Here is a 26,758-nt window from a genome sequence, read left to right as displayed (position 1 = left end):
GCTGTCCAATAGCTTGGCCCTGGGCTCATCCTCGTCTCAAATGGGATGAATATAGCCATCTCCCTGACAAAAGCAATGGACAGCTGCTCTGGAGGCAACTTTCTCTTTTCACGTGGAGGGGAAGAATCTGAAGAAAGGCTACCAAGAGCTCCTCTGGTGCCTCCTCAGACATCCAGGAGTGGTCTGAATCAGACTCAAACATACTCTCCCGAAGGGGTCTGAGTCTGTGCCTGCCTCAGACTGACTTCTCGATTAGGTCCAGGACAAGGACACTGAGGAACTGGCAATCCTCCAGTGCCCCAAGGAAGCTTCCTCTCCTACAGGGCTGGAAATGGACACTGTCTTACAGCATACCTGCTCTGGCACTTCTCATGGCACTAGTGTCAACATACACACCCATCAAGCAAAGCATGAACCTCGAGAACAGGTTGGAGCTCCTGAGAAATCAATGTTGATGTCCTTGATGCTGCAGCATCATGTTGGGTGAGAAGGCGCTCCATCTCTTCCTGCATTATGGCCTGGAGCCACTCCTCAAAGGTCACCACTGGTAAAGCCTGGGGCTCAACTAGTGCAGTCACCTCCCTGGAAGCTATTGGGGTTGAATTGATGACCTGGCCTCAGCTCGATGGAGGTTGACACACCCCTTCCAGTTCCTGGGAGGATGAACCTTCCTCACACTGGGGGAACTTTTAACGGTACTGAAGCCTTCAATGCCTCGGTGCTCACCTTCTGGCCTCTGCCCGATGCTCAGCATCAGGGTCCCTCGGTGCTGACATGGATAATCCTTCCTCATCTTCAGGGTGGGATCCAAGGATGCTCTATCCTGATGGGCACATCCAATGCTCAATGACTAGGCAGGTGGAGACTTCCTGGATGCCGATGCATCCCCAGAGTCTGATGCATTGGCTGTAATCAAATATGGTTTCAACACCCGGGAGCCATTGAGACTGATGCCAAAGTCAATGGCCCAGACTTCTTGGTGCCAAAATTTCTTCTGTATTGTTTCTCTTGACCTCTGTGAACAGAGCAGGCAAGAAGAGGGATTATGATCATGCCTCAGGCACTGCAGGCACCATTATGAGTGTCTATAAGGGACCTGGTTCTGTTGCACTAAGAGTATTAAGGGACATGTCTAGAAAAATAGCCGAGGTGAAATCAAACAGCTCGATTTTGAAAAAGAGATCCTGACCAGGAAGCTCAAGGTCTAAGGGGACTTGGTAAGCCATGCAAATAAAAACGTAAAAAAGCCGAAAACCTGACTAAAGAAAATAAATGGAGAGGATTCTGGCCCCACGTGAAACTTACGCAGTGAGAGAGGAAAACAAGTGGCAGACCGCCACAGAAAAATGACATGAGAGCTGAGGGAAGATACTGGTAGTGTCCTCACCGCTCTGCAGAAAAACAAAGACTAACCTGGTCCCGTGTGATGAAAGCAGGAAGGAAGACACAGGCATGCACGATAAGGTGCTTCCAAATGCTTCTAGAAAAGAACGCTGAGAAGGGTCTCGGCATCGGGCTCTATTAGCGATACCATCCATCAGTAAGAATATTCTTCATCATGCTTGTCTTCGGAGAGGGCTCTGTATTTGGGTATCTTGAAGCTTTCTCAAATCCAGGAGGAGAAAGATCTATACCTTTCTGCCAGTTTAACAAACCACCTCAAATCGAGAAGAAAAACCAGGGCAGGATTAACCCTTTGGTGGGCACTAGGCAAACAGTTGCATTGCCCCCCCATCCTCCCACTTTAATTATACTTTAAAGCTCTCATAAACAGGGCCCCATGTGTTTCAGACTGATGAAGAAATCTAGCTTGTCAACAATTCCTGCAGACAGGAGGGCAATGAACAGGGATGAGGATTACAGACAGACTTTTGAGGGCAGGAATAGCTCTGGTTCCTCCCAACTACTTTCCTTTCTGCCAGCAGCTGACTTGCTAATAGAAAAGTCTCCCTTATAAACCACTGAATTAGCACACGAGAGGGCCTCTCCTAAACATTTGGGTTCTAGGCATATGTCTAGTTTGCCTATGCCTTAATCCTGCCCTAAAAATCAGACAAACTTTAATGAGGTATCCAGGAAAGAAAAAACGTATTTGAAAGAAGCTGTTTACAAAATCATTGGGTTTAACCTGTATATAAAAGTGTTCACTTTGTACAGATGGGTAAGAAAACCCCAATGGTAAGAACAGAATAAGTACTAGAACTCAATAAGTTACTGAAAAAGGGCTAGCCCAACGGGATCTGATGCTCCAGGCATGCCTTCAGCCATAAGCCTTCCTAGAGAAGCTAAGAACCCTACACCCCTTGAAATCTAACATATATCCCCCTTCCTTTCCTTAACCCTTCCCTCAGGTGTCCAGCACCTTTCTCCTTCCCTCTTGCCCTCCCTAAGGTGTTCAGTATCTCCTTTGCACTTCCCTTTTCCTTGCCACTGCCACTTTACTTCTATCATCAACCCATGCTGGCTCAACCAAACCTACACCGCAGCAAAAGTAAAACGTGTGATGGAGGGCCTTTGAGCACCAAGCATGCTCATGGCTTGCCAGGTCCCACCCACACAAGCTTCCTGTTGGAGGGGATGGGATTCGGCAGGCTCTGAATGTGCATTGTGCAAGCAGGTGCTCAAAGGCCCACTGCTATGAAAGCACTGCTCCTTCACTGTTTTGCTTCTTGTACCCTCATCGTACTGCCAGTCCCCCCCCCCCCCAGGCAAGTGCCTAGTCTGCCTAGAGGTACAACCAGCTCTGGTCTGAAGCATAGCTGGTGGATGAAAAAAAGGTATCACCGTTATGCAAATGCCACCCATGTTCCTGTCCAGCCCATTTACTAAACAGAACAGTGTATAAAAGCATCACAAATCTGTGCCATGTTCACCACAAGAGAGAGAGAAAGAACATGACTGACAGTCACCCTCAGGTACTTTCCTAATGGAGGAATGGCCTAATGGTTACCTGGGTTCAACTCCCACTGCAGCTCCTTTTGACCTTGGGCAAGTCACTTAACCCTCTGTTGCCCTAGGTACAAAAACTTAAGATTCTGAGCTCTCTAGGGACACAGGAAGTACCTGCATATAATGTGTACAGCGCTGCGTACGTCTAGTAGCACTATAGAAATGATTAGTGGTAGTAGTAGTACTTATTTCTACATGCACACGTGATGTACAGATACACATAAGAGACAGTCCCTGCTCAAGACAGACATACATGACAAAAGCGGAGTCTACAGAATGGAATTTAGTATAGAGAGTAATTAAGATATAAAAGCAGCTGCAAAACTATGGGTTTTTAAACCATATTTGCTTATGGCCAATGAGGGTGCATGATCCTATTCCAGATATATGGTACAACAAGGTGGACAGACACAGAAGGCACAGAGAAACTCGACTTGCTTGTTAATTGCAGACATACTGTATACTTACTGGGAGGTTGATCAAGTTTTACTATCAATGCTTGTAGTGCATAAAGTGCTTGTAGTTCCCTCTCTGTATCAGAGTCCAAGTACTTGAGCAAGACTGGCACTCTCTGCTTGATAATAGCAGTGTCCACACGAAAGGAAGAACAGTCCCCTGGGGAGGCAGGATAAAGAGCATACAACAGACTGTTTCCCAAGTGTTCGTAAACAGAAATCAACACAAGAGACTTCATTTCATAAGCCATATGCAATAATTGTTTTGTACAAGATGGGGGTCACTTTTTCAGGAAAGATTTCGGTAAATGACACCCTTACAGTATACTTCTGCTCTGAGGCTCTTGGACACACATTAACCTGTAAAGAGCTAATCATTTGATGGATCCAGGATTCTTTACAGTCCTACCCCTACTAGTCATGCATTGGTAGAGGTTTAAAAAGGTTCTCTCTAATCTTTGAAAAATGGAGGCCAGCTAGGTCTAAATTTGTCCCCTGTTTTGGGTCTGGCACTATTCTCATGACTATCCAATATTAGTTTTTCACTATCACTTTCTCTCTTGTTATCTGTCTGTTTCTATTTCACTTGCTAATTCTTCCTATCCTCACTCTTCGCCACACTTCCATCTTCTCTTTCTCTGCCTTTCACTCACTCTCTCTGGTCTGTCTCCTTCCTTACTAACCTACCTCAGACTATCCCCCTTCAAATTCTCTCTCTTTATTCCAATTTTGGCTCTTCCTCCCAGTTTCTCTCTCTCTTCTTCTGTTCCTCCCTGGTTCTGTTCCACACAAGTCATGGACATGGGACTGCAAAGTTTTAGCAAAGGACTCTTGCATAAACATAAAAATACCCACGTGCAACAATTCCTTTGTTTCTGGTTGCAGTGCTGCTACGCTAATTAGTTCACATCAACCAGCCATCACACAGAAATGTCTTATTCAACAACAATTTATTTCACGGGCACAGAGTGGGAGAGAGCTTTTTGGATAAGGCTGAGTTCCCTCCAGCATATTAGTGATACCTAACTTTCATTCCCAGTATGCGTAACACTTAACTTCACAGGACAAGAAACGGGCACCTACACAGACAAAAGTATTCTTCCACTCACCTCCTTCCCAAGGCTTTTTATTGCCTCTTTTGCCCAGCATTTTCTAGTGCCTCCACTTACCCTTTCTGGAGCAGATACCAGGTACTCGTAGGGTTAGACCAGCTACAGTCATAACTGCAGGAAATAGCACCCACAAGCATGCCTGTTTCACGGGATGGTCTGAATACATTTATTTATAACATTTTTATACCATCTTAAATATTCATATTCCAGGAGGATTAAAAAAACCACATCTGTCCACAGATCATCCTTCCAAACTCAGATAATAAGCGAGACATAAAAAGCTATCAGTCCCCCTTACCTAAAATTCTTTTCAATTGGAAGAAAAAGAAACATATGTAACTCTTTCTAAATGCTGGTAAATTATTCAATGTTCTCAACTCTATTGGCAATTTGGACCAACCATACTGAAAGCTTTAAATTTCCAGGCTGCCTTCTAAACCTGGTCATTGCAGGAACATAAGAAAACATTAGCTGTGTCATAAGTACGTAAGTATTGCCATACTGGGAAAGACCAAAGGTCCATCAAGCCCAGCATCCTGTTTCCAACAGTGGACAATCCAGGTCTCCCGGAACATTACTACTACTACTACTATTTAGCATTTCTATAGCGCTACAAGGCGTACGCAGCGCTGCACAAACATAGAAGAAAGACAGTCCCTGCTCAAAGAGCTTACAATCTAATAGACAAAAAAAAAAAAAAAAGCAAATCAAATCAATGTGTACAGGAAGGAGGAGAGGAGGGTAGGTGGAGGCAAATGGTTACGAGTCAAAAGCAATGTTAAAGAGGTGGGCTTTCAGTCTAGATTTAAAGGTGGCCAAGGATGGGGCAAGACGTAGGGGCTCAGGAAGTTTATTCCAGGCGTAGGGTGCAGCGAGACAGAAGGCGCGAAGTCTGGAGTTGGCAGTAGTGGAGAAGGGAACAGATAAGAAGGATTTATCCATGGAGCGGAGTGCACGGGAAGGGGTGTAGGGAAGGACAAGTGTGGAGAGATACTGGGGAGCAGCAGAGTGAGTACATTTATAGGTTAGTAGAAGTTTGAACAGGATGCGAAAACGGATAGGGAGCCAGTGAAGCGACTTGAGGAGAGGGGTAGTATGAGTAAAGTGACCCTGGCGGAAGACGAGACGGGCAGCAGAGTTTTGAACCGACTGGAGAGGGGAGAGGTGACTAAGTGGGAGGCCAGCAAGAAGCAGATTGCAGTAGTCTAAACGAGAGGTGACAAGGGTGTGGATGAGGGTTTTGGTAGAGTGCTCGGAAAGAATTATTTTATATCCCATCTTGTGTGTGTGTGTGTGTGTGTATATATATATATATATATATATATATATATATATATATATATATATATATGAAGTTTTATTTCTATACTTAACTGCCAATACCACTTACAAAACATTAGAATAAACTACTAAGATACTTAACATTAAAGCCTGAGCCACTGCAGTCAATGCTTTGCCATTCAAATGAGGTTCAATTTTTAAAAGACACTTTTGTCATATAATTTGCTCTTGACCTCTACCATCTCTTTCGACGTAACTCCCAAGGTTATCAATAGAAATCAAACAAAATAAAACATGGAAAAGAAAATAAGATGATACCTTTTTTATTGGACATAACTTAATACATTTCTTGATTAGCTTTCGAAGGTTGCCCTTCTTCCTCAGATCGGAAATAAGCAAATGTGCTAGCTGACAGTGTATATAAGTGAAAACATTCAAGCATTACTATGACAGTCTGACAGGGTGGGAGGATGGGGGTGGGTAGGAGGTATGCATGGGGATCAATGATATGCTTTGATGTCCCCATGCATACCCCTCCTACCCACCCCCATCCTCCCACCCTGTCAGACTGTCATAGTAATGCTTGAATGTTTTCACTTATATACACTGTCAGCTAGCACATTTGCTTATTTCCGATCTGAGGAAGAAAGGCGACCTTCGAAAGCTAATCAAGAAATGTATTAAGTTATGTCCAATAAAAAAGGTATCATCTTATTTTCTTTTCCATGTTTTATTTTGTTTGATTTCTATTGATAACCTTAAGAGTGGACTAACACGGCTACCACACTCCTCCACGTAACTCCCAGAGATCCAACAAAACTATATCCAAGGAGCCAGCACTTAGCTGAGGCAATACTAACAACTCATCTTTGCTAATATTGCCTATTCCTAAACGAGTACTTCATGCTACATTTACCAACCAACTCTTCACTTCCATCCCTTTCTAAAAGCAGTAACAACTGCGTATAAGCTTCCTAATCAGTTTCTCCAACGGCTGTAAATAGAGATTAAAGAGCGATTTAATGTTCCAAGGATCTCTCTTTAGCCCTCAGCTATTCGCTCTCTCAGGGAGCTGCCACTCATGCTAAGAGAACACTGTCAAGCAAGCGTCTAAAGGCAGATCAAGGCACAATGCCCACCAGCAGAAAACCACAAAATGTATCAAGAAGAAACCCTTCTAAAACTAACGAAGATTTTAGGACTACTAATGGTCCTGTCATCAGACACATGCAAATCTGGTCTTCCCTAAGGTTACAGGATGAAAATGAATGTTGTTGAAACATTTCTCCTCAGGTTGGCAATGATTCATCATGATTATAGTCTGAGACAAAAAGTAAAAGGGGTAACGTTCTTTACTGTACATTACTGTTGCTTAAAAGTTGTTAGTTGTGGTCAACTGCACATTGTAATGTAGAGAACATTTTGATAAATATACATTAAAAAGGTGGTATGATTCCCCCTCCTGCATGAACTTTGGAGAAGGGAATTACAGGATACTCACCTATAATGGCTGCAGTACAAACTGCTGTCATTAAAGCTCTAAGGAATGTAGGTGAACTCATCTGGAATTCATCTAGATTAGCCTGCAATTAAGACCAAACAAACAGGGTGAGGACAGTTTTGCCTACAACTGCAGGTCCAGCAAAAGATGCAGCATTTACCTGAAAAAAATCTCTTACTGCAAAAGAAGCTTCCACATTGTGTGTGTGTGTATATTTACACATCTACATACATACCCCATAAACATATGTACAATTGTATGTAATAAGAAATTGAAATATTAGGTGCAAACGTAGCATAGTTAATATAAAAAGCATTTTCTACTGTAAAAGGCTGTCAAAGAGGCAATGAGAGCTCAAAATGGCAGAGCCCCAGACAAAGGGAATGATCCTCTAACATGAAAAATAATTTTAATTGGTTCCACAAGCAGACTGTGCCTTTCGAATGCAAGAATAAAATCATGACTTGTACATGGCAACTGGACATCAGCAAAACCTGTGTACTACATGAGCCTCATTAAGCCCTCTTCCAAAAATCAAAACTATAGAGTATATTAGGAAAATAGCATGTATTTGGCATTTTAGATCTATGGCTAATTTGGCATTATCTAGAGATCCTCTTACAAGTACCAAATGATATTGATACTGGAACCTATCAAGTCAATGTAAATTCATCTTAGAGGGAACAAAAAAAAAGTTGAAAAACTGTAGGCATGACTTTTCTTACGGACTAATAATCCATTTCTGATTAGCTTTTAAGAGCTACTCTTTTCTTCAGGCCAAACAAAATTCCACTATTTTTAGAAGGAACAGTGACTTCCAGTTGTGTCAGTCTAGGTTGTAACAGCTCCATGGTCATAAAATGCCATGCCCATGTCTTAACTAACATCTGTTACTGTATTTACATTTCACACACTACTTTATCACAACAACAAAGTGTTAAAATTGATAAATACCTTTGTGAAATTTGGCAGATTTGGCTCGTATGTATCTCCCAATTAAATAATTGAGTCTCTTCATACAAATTTGTTTTAACTTTAGTTCTTGCCCATTGGGGTTTGTATATTCAATCTCAAAGGATGTTTCAGCTTAGGCTATATCATCCTTGTTCACAGTATCAGCTAAAAGAACTGGGGAAGATAATCATGGAGAATACAGCCTGATCTGAACAACTCAATTTCACTAATTGGCAACAGATTATTTTGGATTCCGATATTAGACTGGGAGAAAGGTAGGAGAGGGGACATAGAACAGACACATTTAAATACTTCTGTGGAATAAATGCAGAGGAGGTGGGTCTCATTCATATAGTAACATAGTAAATGTCGGCAGATAAAGACCTGTACAGTCCATCCAGTCTGCCCAACAAGATAAACTCATTATACATGGTATGTGATACTTTATATGTATACCCTAGTTTGATTTGTCCTTGCCATTTTCAGAGTACAGACCGTAGATTTCTGCCCAGCACTGTTCTTGTACTAAAATTTCTGAAGTTAACATTGAAGCCCCTTAAAATTTACACTCCAGCCCATCCATATCTATTCGGTCACGATCAGGACACAGACTATAGAAATCTGCCCAGCACTGGTTTTGCTTCCCAATTACTGGTGTTGCCATCTAATCTCTGCTAAGATTCCGTGGATCCATTCCTTCTAAACAGGATTCCTTTGTGTTTATCCCACACACGTTTGAATTCCGTTAACGTTTTCATCTCCACCACCTCCCGTGGGAGGGCTTTCCATGTATCAACCACCCTCTCCGTAGAAAAATACTTCCTGACATTACTCCTGAGTCTGCCCCCCTTAAACCTCAATTCATGTCCTCTAGTTCTACCGCTTTCCCGTCTCTGGAAAAGGTTTGTTTGCAGATTTATACCTTTCAAATATTTGAACGTCTATCATGTCACCCCTGTTTCTTCTTTCCTCCAAGGTATACATGTTCAGGTGAGCAAATCTCTCCTCACAAATCCCATACCATTTTTGTTGCTTTTCTTTGCACTGATTCCATTCTTTTTACATCTTTAGCAAGATACGGCCTCCAAAACTGAACACAATATTCCAAGTGGGGCCTCACCAACAACTTGTAGAGGGGCATCAACACCTATTTTCTTCTGCTGGTTATACCCCTCTCTATGAAGCCTAGCATCCCTGGCTATGGCCGTTGCCTTGTCACATCGTTTCTTCACCTTCAGATCCTCGGACACCATCACCCCAAGGTCTCTCTCCTGAGTCGAGCTTACTAATATCTCTCCTCCTATCCAGTATCTTTCTTTTGGGTTTCTGCACCCCAAATGCATCACTCTGCACTTCTTGGCATTAAATTTTAACTTATGTTCTACTAGAAACCGTTTTATTCTCGGCCCTGTTTTTTATTAGTTTTTTTGTATGCTGTGATTTAAGTGACCCTAAAAACTATTAGTGTTCAATTTTTAAGTGCTCAGTAAAACACATATTGCATCATAGCACTTCAGCCCTCCCTCTCTCCTTATATATTATATATCTTACAATGTATGTAAATAAGCATCAAACTTATCAATATTTGTTTGATGAGTACTTAGCTTGGGGCTGGAATTATCTTATCCTCGTGTTAACCCGAGGATAAGATAATTCCAGCCCCAAGCTAAGTACTCATCAAGCAAATATTGATGTTTGACCCTTAAACAGAAGCAACACCATTATGGACAGACTAATAAATCTGTGCCAACTCTGGGCGGATCACTCTATTTTGAACGTGAGAGGGGGAAATGGGGATTTCTTGGTCAAATCTTCTATGATCTGTGAGCGATTCCAACAGTTCTATCAAACTTTGTATACACGGGATTCTTCTATCCATTCGTAAACTATGAAGACTTATTTAGCAGCTCAAAATCTCCCTTCTTTAATGGAGGTTCAACGCACTGGGTTGGAGAGTCCTATTACTCCAAAAGAGGTCCATGCAGTTGTTAAGGACTTGTCCACAGGCAAGGGTCTTCCCAATGAGTTTTATAAACTTTCTGCAGGTGAACTAGCTTGTTGGCAGAGGTTGTCAATGCTGTCAGGGAGGGAGCAGACTTGCCATCTTCGGAGGTCTGGATTGCTGTCTTGCCTAAACCGGGTAAGAATAAATCTGCGTGTGCTTCTTATCGCCCTATTTTGGTGCTTAATACCAATGTGAAGATTTTAGCTAAAGTGGCCAACTGTTTGTCTGCTGTTCTCCTTTCTCTCATTCACCATGATCAGGTGGGATTTGTGGCTCAGTGACAGGCCATGGATAATGTGAGGCGCTTGCTAGGTTTACTTTACTACGCGAGGCGGGAGAATACGCCTTTGTGTCTTCTCAGCCTTGACCCTGAGAAGGCCTTTGATCGAGTTAATTTTTATGTATGATATCCTGGAGTGCTTTGGACTTGGCCTGTATTTTCGGGGATCTGGGCTTATTATGCTGCCCCTACAGCTTGTGTTCAAATCAGTGGGGGTAATTCTGTCGTTTTCTTTATCCCGAGGCACTCGTCAGGGGTGTCTTCCTTCTTCTATGCTTTTTGCCATGGTTCTGGAACCCTTTGCTGTAGCGGTTCATTCCCATCTAGATATTATGGGTGTTGTGGTCAGAGACCAAGAATATAAACTTTCACTCTTCCTGGACGATGTTTTACTGTCCTTGACTAAGTCCTTGGTTTCTTTTCCTGATTTAATGCGGGAAATTTCGGCTTACTCATTGGTCTCTGGTTTCAAAATCAACTTGCATAAAATGGAAGCTATGGCTGTGGGGATTCCTTGACAAACTTTAGACTTTCTGCAAGCTTCCTTTTCCTTTAGATGGGTTTCTGCAGGACTAGGAGTTATTCTGACTATATCTTTTGCTGAATTGTTCACTTCTAATTACCTTGCTTTGTTTCGGGACATTTAGTGGGATCTTGAAAGGCTGCAGTCTCGTAAACTTGTTTATAATAAGCCTCTAAATGCAACAGAATATGTTCTTGTAAAAGTCTGTAAAACTGCAATCATACCATCCAGGCCTGGAGACCAAAGGGTCCTGCTTTATAGCTTGCACAATCTCCTGGGCCGATTTTGACTCATGCAATAACCTCACTATCCTGGGGACTAATCCAAGGCAGCTCCAAAGAAGACACAAGACTGAACGTTTCCCAAATTCACCGAGGATCTTTGATAAAACCTTTCAAAATACTGTGAAAACAATTCAGCCATATTTGTCACGGTGTTATCCTGATGACTGATACCCTTACAGAACCGTGGACCCTCCCAAGGATGGACTAAGTGGGCCAGTAACTTCCCAGTACAGTTATCATAACGATAAAGTTTATGTTTATAATACAGCCTCGATTTCACCACCTTCTCATGCACATGTACACCAAGGGCCACCCAAGCAGCCTTCAAATTATCAATATTCATTTGCGTTGAAATCCAAGCTCATTTACACTAGTTCACCTGATGCTCCAAATACAATAAATCTTTATTACGTTTTTTTCTTAGTGGCCACATACACAATCTTCCCCCCCCCCACCACACACCAGAGCACTTTTTCTGCCTCCCAAAACAAAGTTGGATCCGATACATGTTATTATTTTCCATATATTGTTTCCACTTTTGAATTATATAGCGTTTAAAATGGGAATACCAATACAAATGTGCTGGATGTTTCTGCATGTAATTTGCTGTTTCTTTTTTTTTTTTTGTTTTTTTTGTTATCCACATTGAACTTTTAAGTAATTGCAGAATATAAATGCAAATATAATGCAATATCCTCCTCTTCCAGGTCCTTATTTTTTTAGATCCCTGCCCAGATCTTCTCTGTCCCATCTACAGGGCTCACTAACTGAAGGAAACTCAGGGAACCACTCTCCATAGCCTAGTCATTTTTGGGGGAAAGAGGCCACAGTAGCTATGACAATCCATGACCTCCTGGAGGGACCCTGCTTCCAGGGAGGGAGATTCTGCTACGAGTGTTTGCTACACAGACCAATAAAGCTTTATGCATCATAAAAAATATAGTGGAAATTTTGTACTGGATGTTCTGCTAAGGAGAGAGGAGTTCACTTCCACAGGCTTGTTTCATAGCTGTTCTGAGGGAGGGAAGTTGGCATGAGCCTCAGTCAGGCCTGGCTACACTAGGCTTAAAACATGGCTGTCTTTCCTGTGATCATGACTGATACTGCTGCTATCTCTTAGCCTGTCTCTTATCTTTTTAGCAGTGTAGAAACAGTGTGCTGGGGAAAAGACTGCACTGTCAAACACCTCTGAAGTAACAGATGTGGACACTCGACCTGCTCCTGCCTTGCAACTCTTCCACTGCAAGTTGGCCGAGGCCGACGGTTGATGGGTTGTATAGTCATCATAGCTTCTACTTACCACAAGTCACTGCTCTATAAAGGGCCAGGAGCTTCAGAAATTATATTGCGTGCTCCTTACACTGGAGTTGGATGGTCTTCTCTTTCTGCCAGATAGTAAGTTATGCTAGCCGGCCTGTTCCAAGGACCAGTTCCCATCAGGTTGAGATCCCTCTGTGAAATACGGAAATCAGCTCCCTTTTGAGCTGTTGGCCAGAAAGCTAGCCCCTCGGATTCAATCTAAGCTCAGTGTAGGAAGTAGAGTATTGCAACCTTCTGTCTCTGCTAATGGCTAAAAGGAAGTTCTCTTGATAAAAAAAAAAAGGAGTAAGTTCACATTTATGCCACTTAACATAGGTGCCATATTATAAAATGACCCTCTGAGAGGCCACTTGGGATTACCATAGGAATTCTTTGAGAATTTGAACTCCAGCTTGGTAGGATTGCTAAATCCAGCATCAGACATATTTGGTAGTTTAGAATCCAGTGCTTCATGAACAATTCAATGAGAATGACAAGAGCCTGTATACCTCTACCCAATCAAAGATTTGCTCATCATTTGCTTTCTCTTCTATCACGAGCTTCTCTAGTCGCTTGTCCAGCTCTTCAGCAGTGAGTTCTTTCTTTGAAAGTGCTTCTGAGGGACTGCAGCAGTCCGACACAGTGAAGTCCAACTTCTGCAATATCAAAGTAAAAGCAAAAGAGAGTAAAAACAAATGCTTAACTCCATTCAAACGTTTCTATCTGTCCTTGAAACTTCCTTAGGAAGGTTAGAAATAAAGGTCAAACAAAAACATGAAAATGAAACCTGTTTACTGGACTTAGCACATTTCTGGACTAGCTTTCGAGGTATATTGCATCATATCAAAACCAAATGAACTCAAACAGCTATTCAAGAAATGTTCTGTTAGACCAATAAAAAGGTCTCAACTTACATTTTGTTGTTTTGTTTGGTAACCTTAACTACTGGCACGTTAAAATGGATGAAGACGCCAACCACAATTTAAACTCAAACAAAATATTTCATTGCTAACCTGGCACATTTTCATGCTACTGTGACAGTTTTGTGGTACCATGACAGGCAGTCTCTTCAGGGAAAACTCTTTTTAAATAGGTGTGCTTACTTTGTTTTTGAACAATGCCCCTTCCCCTCTTTTTTTTTTTTTTACACTGTTACTATTATGACATACATCCTCTTCTGACCAGATCAGCAGATGGTGCTGTTACTTGTACAATATCACCAGAGGAGTGGGCAGTAATCGACTGTAAACAGATAGTTTCCAAAGCAGGAAGCGCACACACTACATGGGAAGACGGTGGTTTAACATCTGTCAAACCAAACAAAATGGAGATTATCTTTGGTTGATAAACATTTTAAACTTGAGAAACAGTGGAAAATTAAAATTCATTTTACAAATGTTGATTTACAGGATGAAAGCCGGCGTCACTGGTCTGGATGACTAAGTAGAGAAGGAAAGCATGATTGCTTACCTGTAATTGTTGCTTTTTTGATGACAACAGACTAGGCTGTATTTCTGGGCTATGTTATTTTGGGAGAATACTAAGAATCATAGGAGGCAGCTCTGTGGGTGCACAAGCACCAATATTGAGCAAAAATCATTGACTGTCCAAGGAGGAGTAATTTCCACTGGACTTAGCACTCACAATCATTATGGCAAGTTGGTTCTATGCTAAGAATGTATTTCAGCTTGCAAAAGCTGTTATTGATCATAAGGTACATACAACACTGAAACCATGAAAGAAGAAAACATTAAGTGACCAGCAGCTACAATGAGCCACATCAATGAGATTGACTATCTAAATACTAAAAGGGAAGCCCAAACCATCCATATGCTGTGCCTTTTATTTCTCTCCCCCCTCCCCCTCCCAACCCCAACACTTAGAGATCAACAGTAATGGGGACTTCACCTTGCAAATAAAAACTCCACATTTCAGCCTGGCACATCCTTTCTACGGAGGTTGATCTATCACCCTGACAATGCAGACAAGGAGGGATGCAATTCGTTACCCAAAGAGGGATGATATATTTTGTCACTGGAAAAAATGGCCTTTTTGTGGCATAAGGGAAAAAAAAACCTGGGTGGACTTTTTTCATGTTCAATTTGTTCTTTCTGAAACTTTTAAGATCTAACAAAATTGTGAAACAGTAATAAAGATTCCTTTTATATAACATAGAGAAAACACCAAACAAACATATACCTAAAATCCAAGTCTTCCGTGGGGGTAAAAATCTAGGAAATATACTCCCATCTAAAGGAGTAGACTAAAGTAATGCAGATTATGAAGAGAGTTGACTTGTTAGCAGAAACTAACAAACATGAACACACAGGTTCAAGTATCGGGTAACTCTGAAATGGGAAAATTAGACCCAATCACTTTACATGGGATTACGATACCCCTTCTCTTGCTCTTGTACAATAATATTCAGTTTAATTTGACATTTACTTGGATATGAAAGATTAAATTGAGTACTAATACAAAAACATCTGGCCTAAAATTTCTCTATTAATCTGTGTAGCCCCACAACTTCAGGATTAACACCCAGAAATGAACATCCTAATTGTAGAGGTAGTTTCCACACCTAAACTCTGGGGATCTATCACAAGACAGGTAATTTCTATGTAGCAGGAAAGAGGAAAGATAATCAGTTTATAAACTGTCTTCTAAATTCCCTTGCAATAACAATTTTTCTGGCAAGTCGGTGAAGGAGCTGCACAAATTCCTTCAAAAAGGCGGTAAATAAATCCTAATAAATAACTAAAACATCTGTGTACTACTGGGCTCTTTTACTAAAGGGCATTAAGCCCTTAATGGATGGTTAGCATGCAGTAACAAGCTACTGCACATCATTTTGTGATAATACCCCTGCTGAATTTGAAAGAATTTTTCCACCTGGGGGCATGACATGGGCAGAGAGGATTAGCATGCAGTAATCATAACACACTAGCCATATATCTGGCTATTGCAGGGTTAACGCAGGAAAATTTAGTGCCATAACTAATTTATAATGCACAGAAAACTTTTATTACTCAAATGTAATCGCTTTTTAAATTGGGATTACTAATGAGTGAGTCCCTGGAAGAGTGTCACTGAGGGAAGTGACTGCCCCCAACACAGTGTGAGTGATTAGGGAATCAGATGCAGAAAGATAATGCATATGTTGGATGTGACAGTTCTGGGAGGAATTTGGAGAAATAAAAGTTTTTGCCTGCGTAAGCACAGGGTCCTTGGTTGCCTAAAGGTCTTAGGATCACCTGCAAACCCTTACCAAGTGACCAGAGAGGAGAAAGGGGGTCCTGGACTTCAAAGTACAGTTTGGGCTGAAATTAAGGAGCAGTTATTGGCCCATTCACAGTAACTGGAGAAGGAGCCAGAGCTTTTGGAGGATTGGGGAGTCCCGCCCACAAGTGGGGTTCACGGCAGGAAGGTGCCTGCTCAAGGCCAGGGTGTAGCCCTGCGAGGGGCATCTACGGAAGGAAGACAGCCGAGAGATTAGGGAAGGGAGAAATATAGCCCTTCAGGTATATCTGGCTTCCAGGATACGCATGGACTGTGGTGTTTGTTGATATGTACATAGCCTTGTAAATAACCCCAAAAAGAATAGTGGAAAAGGTGTTCCCCCTGGGAACAATGGAAGTCTGGATTTAACTTATTTAGAAGCTAATTAAATAACTGGTTGGAGATAAATTCAATTAGCCACCTGCCTGTTGCAGAAAGTTCAATAGAAGTTATTGTTTAAGACGCTGAAGTGCAGCGTGGCTTCTCGCCCGAGTGGAGCCCTGAATGGATAAGCGTCTCCCAAACATCCCGGATCGCTGTTCCAGACCACCTACCCACTCCCAGCTCGGCTGGAGTCTGCTTGCAGGCCTGAGTGGGGTGAGAATGGCCTGAATGAGCAGTGTATGTTTATGTTCCAGGGGTGGGGAACTAGAACCATGTGAGACCCAGGTTAAACAAACATACAGAATTATTCATATGTTGTGCAACATTCCCTGATCATAAGCCCTGGTCCACCCCACACCTCCTATTCCACTCAACTCTCTCCAGCTCTTTAACCCTTAGAACCACTTGCAGGCTTGATCTCACCCCCTCCAACCTTCTCTTTTCTCTCCCCTAGCTTTCTACCTCCCTCCTCCCCCCCCCCCCCCCCCCCCCCCAATCTCCACACCTCCCAGTTCGCTTGCTCTTTCCAACTCATCTCTCCCCAGCAAAACCTCTTCCCAGGCTCGATTGCCTCCCACGATCTCTCTCTCATTGCTTACTTGTCAAGTGACATCCCCTTAGCTCCAGCTCTCTCTCAGGCCTACTCGTATTGCTTCCTTCTTCATGCTGGATTTGGCCTTACCAACCAACAACCATGACTGCAGCCATGTCTCACTGGGTCTGCAGAGCTGCAGCCTCTTCATTTTGGGCTGTGTTTACCCGTGCTCATGGATGGAGCCTCCAAACAGCTGCACATCTTCATCTTATGCCCAGGCAGGCTGGCACTCACAGCTGCAGCCTTTTCTCCCTGAACAGCAGTTTCTTCTCGTTCCCATTTAGAATTCTGCAAGACAAACGGGAGGGGAATTCTGTGCAAATTCTGCATTGCACAGTTGGGTAGAATTCCCCCTGGTGTAAAAGACACTGACGCATAACTCTTACAAAGCTCACTGGATGAAATACCATCCATCAAGGGAAAATTTACACCCTTAAGTTTCTCCATTTCAGTACATTTTCCACACTTTCCTTACATTAACTACAGCCTATGGAACTTTCTGCCATATCTGTCCCACAATAGCTGAAACAAGCCTTTGGAGAAGTTTCACATCTTTTTCTCATGCACAACAAGGCTGGCGGCATTCCCAAGTTCTTCCAAAGATGACTATAGTAGCATGATATGGAGACCTCTCACCCTGCTCAGCAAGTTGAGTGACATCTCCTCTCCCTCTTAATTTGAAATATCTCTTGTAAAGTTTTGAGACTCCTATATCATCATTGTGACTTGTCTAGCACAGTGTTCTTCAATGCTAGGCCTGCGGGACAATGGCAGCTCCTGGGGACCTCTGAGACAACTCACGCTGTCATTGATTTTTTTTCTCTGCTGGATGCAGGCGCTGGGCTTTGCATTGAGGAACACTGTGGAGGCTCAGGCAAGTCTCTCTTTCAGTCATCACTCCTACTTCCTTCTCCTTCCACCCTAGCCGGTGGGTCCTCCAAATCTGCTGTTTTCACTGGCAGCAATTAAGAAAAGCTGCTCCGGCAGGTCCTGAGGGATACAGTAAAGGGAAGACTTCAGAGCCTGCCAGAGCAGCATGGCTTAACTACTGTCAGCAAAGAGAGTAAGTTTGGGGGACTGCTGGCCGGGGTGGATATTGGGATGAAGAGGAGGGGTACTAAATGATGGACTCACAAAAGGAGTGAGAGATGGATGCTGCTGGAGGAAAGGAAGATGCTCTTCTGCTCTTTCCTAAATCAACAATAGGGAAGAGCAGTTCCAGGTCCTTTTTGTTTAGAAATTAAGCTTAGATTGTGCTGAATGAAAGAAGGGATGCGATGCCAAAGCTGCCACCACTATTTCTGCATAGGGCGACGGTTAGCACAAGGCCAGTCCTAACTCAGAACCATGGGCCAGTCACTCAGTTGTCATTAGAGTTGCATTAGGTGACTGGCATATAATGGGTCAATTAGTGCATGCTTCTGCGCCAAGAGCTGCTAGATTGTATCTAGATCTCTCAGCATGTGATTTCTTGGATTTCAGGCGGAAGCACCATGTGGTCCTAAAGGATGTGAAGCTGTTGTTGAGCTTCCAAGCCATAGGCATGCAGGTGGTGGAGGTCCTCACAGGGATTCTCTGGGCATGGAAGTACTGCTGTAGTAAGTCCCATGAGTGGGACTGGCTACAATGCAGAGAATGTGGGTGGTATGGATAAGCCAGACTGGTCTGGAAGGGATGAAGAGAGTATGGTGTTGATGAGCTATGGAGGTAAATGAGATGGGGTAAACTGATTGGCATAAACTGAAGTTTGGGATGGAAGACAGACTGGTAAGACTTTCCTTGCTCCTCTTAAATTCACAAGACTTCCCTGTGTATGCACTGCCTGCTATGCTCTACATTTATGTAAAGCCTGGTCATGTGTGCTTATGACCCACAATGCTTTGATTTGTATTTTTTTGGGTCCGTGGTAATGTGTCTGGATTCAGCACCCCCAATTACCTATGCATTGATCCACTGTCCAGCCCAGAGAGGTGAGAATGTGTTTTGGTAAAATGTGGGTAATTCCAGGACCATTTGAATTCTGTTATTTTATTGTCCCCCCACCTCAGCTGGGGAAAATTTATTTGCATGTTGACAATGTGTCTTGTGAGAAAGCTAATTTTGTATTGGCTTCCTTGGGATAGCAGGTTTAATCAGAGACAGCCACTAAAAATGCAACCTTTCAGGATCTTGAGTTCACAATAATCAAGTTGGTGGAAACAAACTTATACCAGTTCATGGAGAGTCATGAAATGAGAAGAACTGTCAAGGCCATAAGGCCCAGCATTCTGAACATGAAACATGCTGATCTCCGATGGTGAGCTCTCTATTTCAACAATATCCTGGGCTCTCTGTTCAAGGAGATAAGCCTTAGCTCTAGTATTGTGCGGAGTGCCAACAAATTTCTTCCAAATCTCTCTTCTAACCCCCACTGAATTTATCACAGATCTAGAGACAGCAACATCAGAAGGACGTTCAGTGTCTCTGATTGACATATGCTCTTAACCTATCTATTGACCAGATACAGGAACACAATCTCCCAAAGCTGTGTGGGTATGCTTTGTGGAGGGCTGAAAGGCAATTTGAAGGCAATTTTCTAAAGTTTTCACATGACCAAATATAGGTATATCCATGAAAAAATGTTCTTTGAAAATGTTCCCATATGAATGGAGAGGTATATTACGTAACTATCAGGCATATTTTCAAAGCACTTAGCCTTCCAAAGTTCCATAGAAACCTATGGAACTTTGGAAGGCTAAGTGCTTTGAAAATATGCCTCAAAGTCTACTTTTACCCAGGCCAAAATGGGTCAGAGTGATTTTTGGTTTTATTCTCCATCCCTTTCCTAATAATTCCTAGCATCCGGTTTGCTTTTTTGGCTGCTATCGCACATTGGGCAGAAAATTTCAGTGTATTATCTACGACGACACCTAGATCTTTTTCTTGGTTGCTGACCCCCAAGGTGGACCTTAGCATCAGGTAACTATGATTCGGATTATTCTTTCCAACGTGCACCACTTTGCATTTGTTCACATGAAATTTCATCTGCCATTTGGATGCCTAGTCTTCCAAGTTCCTAAGGTCTTCCTGCAATTATTCACATTCCACACGTGTTTTAACAAGCTTGAATAGTTTTGTGTCATCTGCAAATTTAATCACCTCACTGGTTGTTCCAATTTTCATATCATTTTAAAATATGTTTAGCACCGGTCCCAGTACTGATCCCGGTCCTCAGATATTGTCATGGCTGTGGCTGTGCCCCCGCGTTCAGACTCACAGTTTGTCCAGTGACTGGGCACTGCGGCTTCCCGGATTGCCTTTTCCCTGCATTGATGCCTCTGCTGCCTGTTTCCCTGTTATCCAAGCCTCACTCTGATGTCCCAGTATCTTACCTGGCTGTGGTGCCCTGCTGTGTTCTTCAGTGTATTCCAAGTCTCACTCCAAGTTGTGACATCATCAGTGAGGTCCTTTATAACGCACCTTGGGACTTTCATGCTTTGCCATTACAAAAGAAGCGGTCCCTTAGCCTTGTCTTTGAGTTCCATGTTTGGATCCAATTTTGTTTGGCTTTATTCCTGTATGCCTTGTTTCCTGCCTATTTTTTCCCCTGTAAGTTTCTAAACCATGTTCCTGAAAGCCTTGCTCTTGCAAATCTTGTTCATGGATACCTTATTCCTGTATGCCTTGATTCCTGCTTAGCTTTGTTCCTGTGAGTCTTGTCCCTGAATCCTTGTTCCTGTGTGCCTTCTTTCTGAACCATGTTCCTGAAAGCCTGACTCCTGCTATAGCCAAACCGTGCTCCTGGTTTTTGTCAGTCTTAACCTGCTCCTGGCACTTGTTCTTGGCTTCTCCTATAGTTTAGCTCTGTTCCTGTTTCTACTATAGCTAAACTGTTTCTGGTTTTTGCTACAGCCAAGCTCTGTTTCTGCTATAACCAAGTTCTGCTCCTAGCTCCTGCACTAGCCAAGCTCTGTTCCTGGTTCCTGCTACTGTCAAGCTCTTCTTATATAAGTACATAAGTACATAAGTAGTGCCATACTGGGAAAGACCAAAGGTCCATCTAGCCCAGGCATCCTGTCACCGACAGTGGCCAATCCAGGTCAAGGGCACCTGGCACGCTCCCCAAACGTAAAAACATTCCAGACAAGTTATACCTAAAAATGCGGAATTTTTCCAAGTCCATTTAATAGCGGTCTATGGACTTGTCCTTTAGGAATCTATCTAACCCCTTTTTAAACTCCGTCAAGCTAACCGCCCGTACCACGTTCTCCGGCAACGAATTCCAGAGTCTAATTACACGTTGGGTGAAGAAAAATTTTCTCCGATTCGTTTTAAATTTACCACACTGTAGCTTCAACTCATGCCCTCTAGTCCTAGTATTTTTGGATAGCGTGAACAGTCGCTTCACATCCACCCGATCCATTCCACTCATTATTTTATACACTTCTATCATATCTCCCCTCAGCCGTCTCTTCTCCAAGCTGAAAAGCCCTAGCCTTCTCAGCCTCTCTTCATAGGAAGTCGTCCCATCCCCACTATCATTTTCGTCGCCCTTCGCTGTACCTTTTCCAATTCTACTATATCTTTTTTGAGATCCGGAGACCAGTACTGAACACAATACTCCAGGTGCGGTCGCACCATGGAGCGATACAACGGCATTATAACATCCGCACACCTGGACTCCATACCCTTCCTAATAACACCCAACATTCTATTCGCTTTCCTAGCCGCAGCAGCACACTGAGCAGAAGGTTTCAGCGTATCATCGACGACGACACCCAGATCCCTTTCTTGATCCGTAACTCCTAACGCGGAACCTTGCAAGACGTAGCTATAATTCGGGTTCCTCTTACCCACATGCATCACTTTGCACTTGTCAACATTGAACTTCATCTGCCACTTGCACGCCCCATTCTCCCAGTCTCGCAAGGTCCTCCTGTAATCGTTCACATTCCTCCTGCGACTTGACGACCCTGAATAATTTTGTGTCATCGGCGAATTTAATTACCTCACTAGTTATTCCCATCTCTAGGTCATTTATAAATACATTAAAAAGCAACGGACCCAGCACAGACCCCTGCGGGACCCCACTAACTACCCTCCTCCACTGAGAATACTGGCCACGCAATCTACTCTCTGCTTCCTATCTTTCAACCAGTTCTTAATCCATAATAATACCCTACCTCCGATTCCATGACTCAGCAATTTCTTCAGGAGTCTTTCGTGCGGCACTTTGTCAAACGCCTTCTGAAAATCCAGATATACAATATCAACCGGCTCCCCATTGTCCACATGTTTGCTTACCCCCTCAAAAAAATGCATTAGATTGGTGAGGCAAGACTTCCCTTCACTAAATCCGTGCTGACTTTGTCTCATCAGTCCATGTTTTTGTATATGCTCTGCAATTTTATTCTTAATAATAGCCTCCACCATCTTGCCCGGCACCGACGTCAGACTCACCGGTCTATAATTTCCCGGATCTCCTCTGGAACCCTTCTTAAAAATCGGAGTAACATTGGCTACCCTCCAGTCTTCCGGTACTACACTCGATTTTAGGGACAGATTGCATATTTCTAACAGTAGCTCCGCAAGTTCATTTTTTAGTTCTATTAATACTCTGGGATGAATACCATCAGGTCCCGGTGATTTACTACTCTTCAGCTTGCTGAACTGACCCATTACATCCTCCAAGGTTACAGAGAATTTGTTTAGTTTCTCCGACTCCCCCGCTTCAAATATTCTTTCCGGCACCGGTGTCCCCCCCAAATCCTCCTCGGTGAAGACCGAAGCAAAGAATTCATTTAATTTCTCCGCTACGGCTTTGTCCTCCTTGATCGCCCCTTTAAACACCATTTTCGTCCAGCGGCCCAACCGACTCTTTGGCCGGTTTCCTGCTTTTAATGTATCTAAAAAAAATTTTACTATGTATTTTTGCTTCCAACGCTAATTTCTTCTCAAAGTCCTTTTTTGCCCTCCTTATCTCCGCTTTGCATTGGCTTGGCATTCCTTATGATCTATCCTGTTACTTTCAGTTGGTTCTCTTCTCCACTTTCTGAAGGATTGTTTTTTGGCTCTAATGATTTCCTTTATCTTACTGTTTAGCCACGCCGGCTGACGTTTAGTCTTTTTTCCCTTTTTTCTAATACGTGGAATATATTTGTCCTGAACCTCCAGGATGGTGTTTTTAAACAGCATCCACGCCTGATTGCAAGTTTTTTACTCTGCGAGCTGCTCCTTTCAGTCTTTTTTTACCATTTTTCTCATTTTGTCGTAATCACCTTTCTATAGTTAAACGCTAGCGTACTTGATTTCCTAGTTTCACTTCCTTCAATGCCAATATCAAAACCGATCATATTATGATCACTGTTATCAAGCGGCCCTCGTATCGTTACCCCCTGCACTAGATCATGAGCACCACTAAGGACTAAGTCTAGTATTTTTCCTTCTCTTGTCGGCTCCTGAACTAGCTGTTCCATGAAGCTGTCCTTGATTTCATCAAGAAATCTTATGTCCCTTGCGTGTACAGATGTTACATTAACCCAGTCTATATGCGGGTAATTGAAATCCCCCATTATTATTGTGTTGCCCAGTTTGTTTGCGTCCCTGATTTCCTTTAACATTTCCGCATCCGTCTGTTCGTCCTGGCCAGGCGGACGGTAGTACACTCCTATCACTATCCTTTTCCCCTTTGCACATGGAATTTCAATCCACAGTGATTTCTGTTCCTGCTACAGCCAAACTCCGTTCCTGCCTAGTCTTTAGTCTGCTTCTGTTTGTTCCTGTTGCCTAGCTCCTGCCCTGCTTATCTGCCGTGTCTTCTGCCTTGTCTTGTTCTCTCTCATGTCTGGATCTAGATCTTACCCTGCCTAGCCTTGCCTGAACCCAGTTCTAGAACTGTTCCTATGTCTTGCTGTGTTCCTGTCTGGGTTCAGTTCTAGCCCTTTTGCCTTGCTCTCTTTCCTCATCTGGATCCAGCTCCTGTCCTGCCTGTCTGCTTTGTCCAGTTGTGCTTAGCCTTGTCTTGTGCAGTCCGGATCCGATTCTTACCTTGCCCTCGTCTTGCCTATCATGGACCCCTGTTTTAACCTAGTTCCGTATCTTGCCTTGTTCTGCCTGGGGTTCAGTTTTGTCGTGCCTACTCTGAACCCCATTTTATCCTAGTTCCGAGTTTTGCCTTGTTCTGCCTGGGATCCAGTTCTGCCCCTTTGCCTTGCATTCCTTGCCTCATCTGGATCCGATCCTTGTCTTGTTTGTTGAGTCCTGTTTCTTTTGCCATGTGCCAGCCCACAGGGCTTGTCTGCCGCAACCCTGGCTGTGGTCCAAGGGCACATCATCACTGTGGCTGTGACGGATATCTTTGAAACATCAGCAAATTTTACAAAACACTGCAGCTAAACTGTTTTATGGTAGACCTGAGCATGTTACTCCTTTACTACAACCTCTTCATTGGCTTCCTACTGAAGCACAATGTAATTTTAAGCTTTGTATTTTAGTCTATACATTTTTTAATGGTTTATCTAGCAGAGTTATTTGCTGAGGGAACAGGAGTATACCCTTTTAGATCTAGGGATCGTTGTTTGTTGCAACTTTCAGTGGTAAAAAATCTGAGGTATAAATCCTTTCATAGTTCTGGCATTGTTTATTGCTCAAAGGGCCTTTAAAAACGGGAAGGAACACAGTTTTTTCATTAAAATAATCCTTTAATGGTGAACTTTGATTGAAGAGAGACCCGACACGGGCCGTGTTTCGGTGCTGCTGCACCTGCGTCAGGGGTCACACCAATGACAAAGGAGGCTTCAATAGACAAATTTTGTATAATATATTCCTCCTCCGAATAAATTGGCAAAACTCGCACAACAACAGCTGTTTTTGTGCGAGTTTCGCCAATTTATTCGGAGGAGGAATATATTATACAAAATTTGTCTATTGAAGCCTCCTTTGTCATTGGTGTGACCCCTGACGCAGGTGCGGCAGCACCGAAACACGGCCCGTGTCGGGTCTCTCTTCAATCAAAGTTCACCATTAAAGGATTATTTTAATGAAAAAAACTGTGTTCCTTCCCGTTTTTAAAGGCCCTTTGTGCTCTTTCTTTTTGTTTGGTCTTTTTGTACTTGGTTCCCTCTCTTTGTTATACTATTGTTTATTGCTCAGCACAATGCTGAACTCCCTGCCTTTGGAGTTGAGATTGGAGGACTCCTATTTTAGATTTCATAAGTTGTTAAAGACTCACTTATTTTCTATCTAGAGTAATTTGAGACTGTATGATGCACAAAGATAATTTATACAGTTTCTTTGTGACTTGGTATCTATTCCTAGTGTTGGCCTAGGGTTTTTTTTTAAAATAAATTTTAACTCTTTATTAAACAAACCAAGCTAAATACAAGCAGTGCTGCATAGCAAAATACAATAGTGTTGGCTTAGTTTTATTGAAATTATAATCCGCACTGATCCTCTATTAGTATATAGCGGAATAGAAATTCTGTTGTATTATATTGTACTGTACAGATGTCTTCTAGAAGTACAACCTCTTCCTTTCTTCTGTTGGAAATACATATCTATGCTCTCTTGCTTAGTTGCTAAACGCTTGCTTATCCTTCAAGTCTTCTTTTTTGAATTCCATCTAAAATGTCCACCCTATTTCACATTCTTTGCATCATCAGCATAAAGACAATCCTTTCCTACCAATCTCTCTGACATGTCAATTTTAAAAACATTACACAAAACAAGTTTATAGTACTTATCCTTGAGGTATTCCACCAATAAACTTTATTTACCACCACTCTCTGTTGCTCATCACTCAACTAGTTTATGCTCGAATATACAAGTTATTGAATTTTCAATCATTTCAACCAGTGGCGTAGCTAGGTGGGGCGCCAGGGGAGCGGACGCTCTCCCAAATGGAGTTCTGCTGGCGCCTATTTTTTTGCCATGTTGCACTGAAAATGTGCGCCGGCGGAAGTCCGCTCTCGCTCCCCCTGCGCCGTCAACCTGGCTCCGCTTCTGATTTCAACAACTATACATAGATTCATGTATTTTATTAAGCCACCCTTCTCTTTATAAGAACCCAGGATGGTTTTCATCTTAATTGTAAAATACATAATTAATAAAAACAAAAACCTAATGCTTATAAAAGCTAAAAATGTACATACATACCGGTTCATATTCTAAACATTCATCCGAGTAGCAAGTGTTGCTACTTGTATAAGTAGCGCCCACAGTGGCCATCTACAGATTTTCAGTGACATTACCCAGAACTAGGCGGAGCTTGAATTTCTCCAGAAACTGGTGATATTCAATGCCAGCAGAAGCTGTCTGAAATCTGGATAATGGTATTAAATGTTGTTTATCTAAATAATGGCGACAGACACCACCACACCCAGATGTTTAGGTACAAATGTTTAAAAATTAGTAACCTATGGAACTTTGTAAGTCTAAGTACTTTAAAAATGAGACCCTAAACATGTTCAAACCTAGTTTGTCACCTTTGAAGCAACCATAGGTTGCTCAACCTATTTATGACCCTCCAATATGGCAATGTGTCCAAAGCCTTATTGAAATCCAAGTATCGTCTTCCAGCCCAATTGATCAGATTTATTTAACATGATATTTCGACCGACTGGCCCCTTTGCTGCCCCAGGTAATTCAGGAGAATCAGATAGGCTTTGTGAGAGGTCGCCAGTCAGTCTTAAATGTGCGCAAATTACTAGCAGCAGTCATACACAATACAGTGGGAGGCACATTGGGGTTGATAGTCAGCCTAGATGCGGAACGCGCCTTCGATAGAGTGTTTTGGCCCTTTATGTTTGAAGTGTTACAATGGGTGGGGATCACGGGATGGCACTTACAGGCTATAAGAGCACTTTATACATCCCCAAAAG

The 26,758-nt window shown here is 42.7% G+C and overlaps 1 protein-coding gene across 10 annotated transcripts in view; it reads right to left on the bottom strand.

Annotated features, from left to right (window-relative positions):
• EIF4G3 (eukaryotic translation initiation factor 4 gamma 3) overlaps nucleotides 1-26,758 on the bottom strand; it is a 419,008-nt gene that overhangs the window by 4,361 nt on the left and 387,889 nt on the right. For all 10 annotated transcript variants that reach the window (XM_030222062.1, XM_030222064.1, XM_030222063.1 and 7 more), the window contains 3 exons: nucleotides 13,153-13,299; nucleotides 7,299-7,380; nucleotides 3,418-3,564 (listed from right to left, as the gene is read on the bottom strand). In XM_030222062.1, coding sequence (XP_030077922.1) covers nucleotides 3,418-3,564; nucleotides 7,299-7,380; nucleotides 13,153-13,299 — 376 coding nt within the window. The remainder of the gene's footprint in view (nucleotides 1-3,417; nucleotides 3,565-7,298; nucleotides 7,381-13,152; nucleotides 13,300-26,758) is intronic.

Source organism: Microcaecilia unicolor, chromosome 13 (assembly GCF_901765095.1).
Source record: "Microcaecilia unicolor chromosome 13, aMicUni1.1, whole genome shotgun sequence".
Lineage (NCBI taxonomy): Eukaryota > Metazoa > Chordata > Amphibia > Gymnophiona > Siphonopidae > Microcaecilia > Microcaecilia unicolor.
The sequence above is the reverse complement of the archived record's forward strand: the minus strand, read 5'-3'. Positions and strand labels throughout refer to the sequence as shown.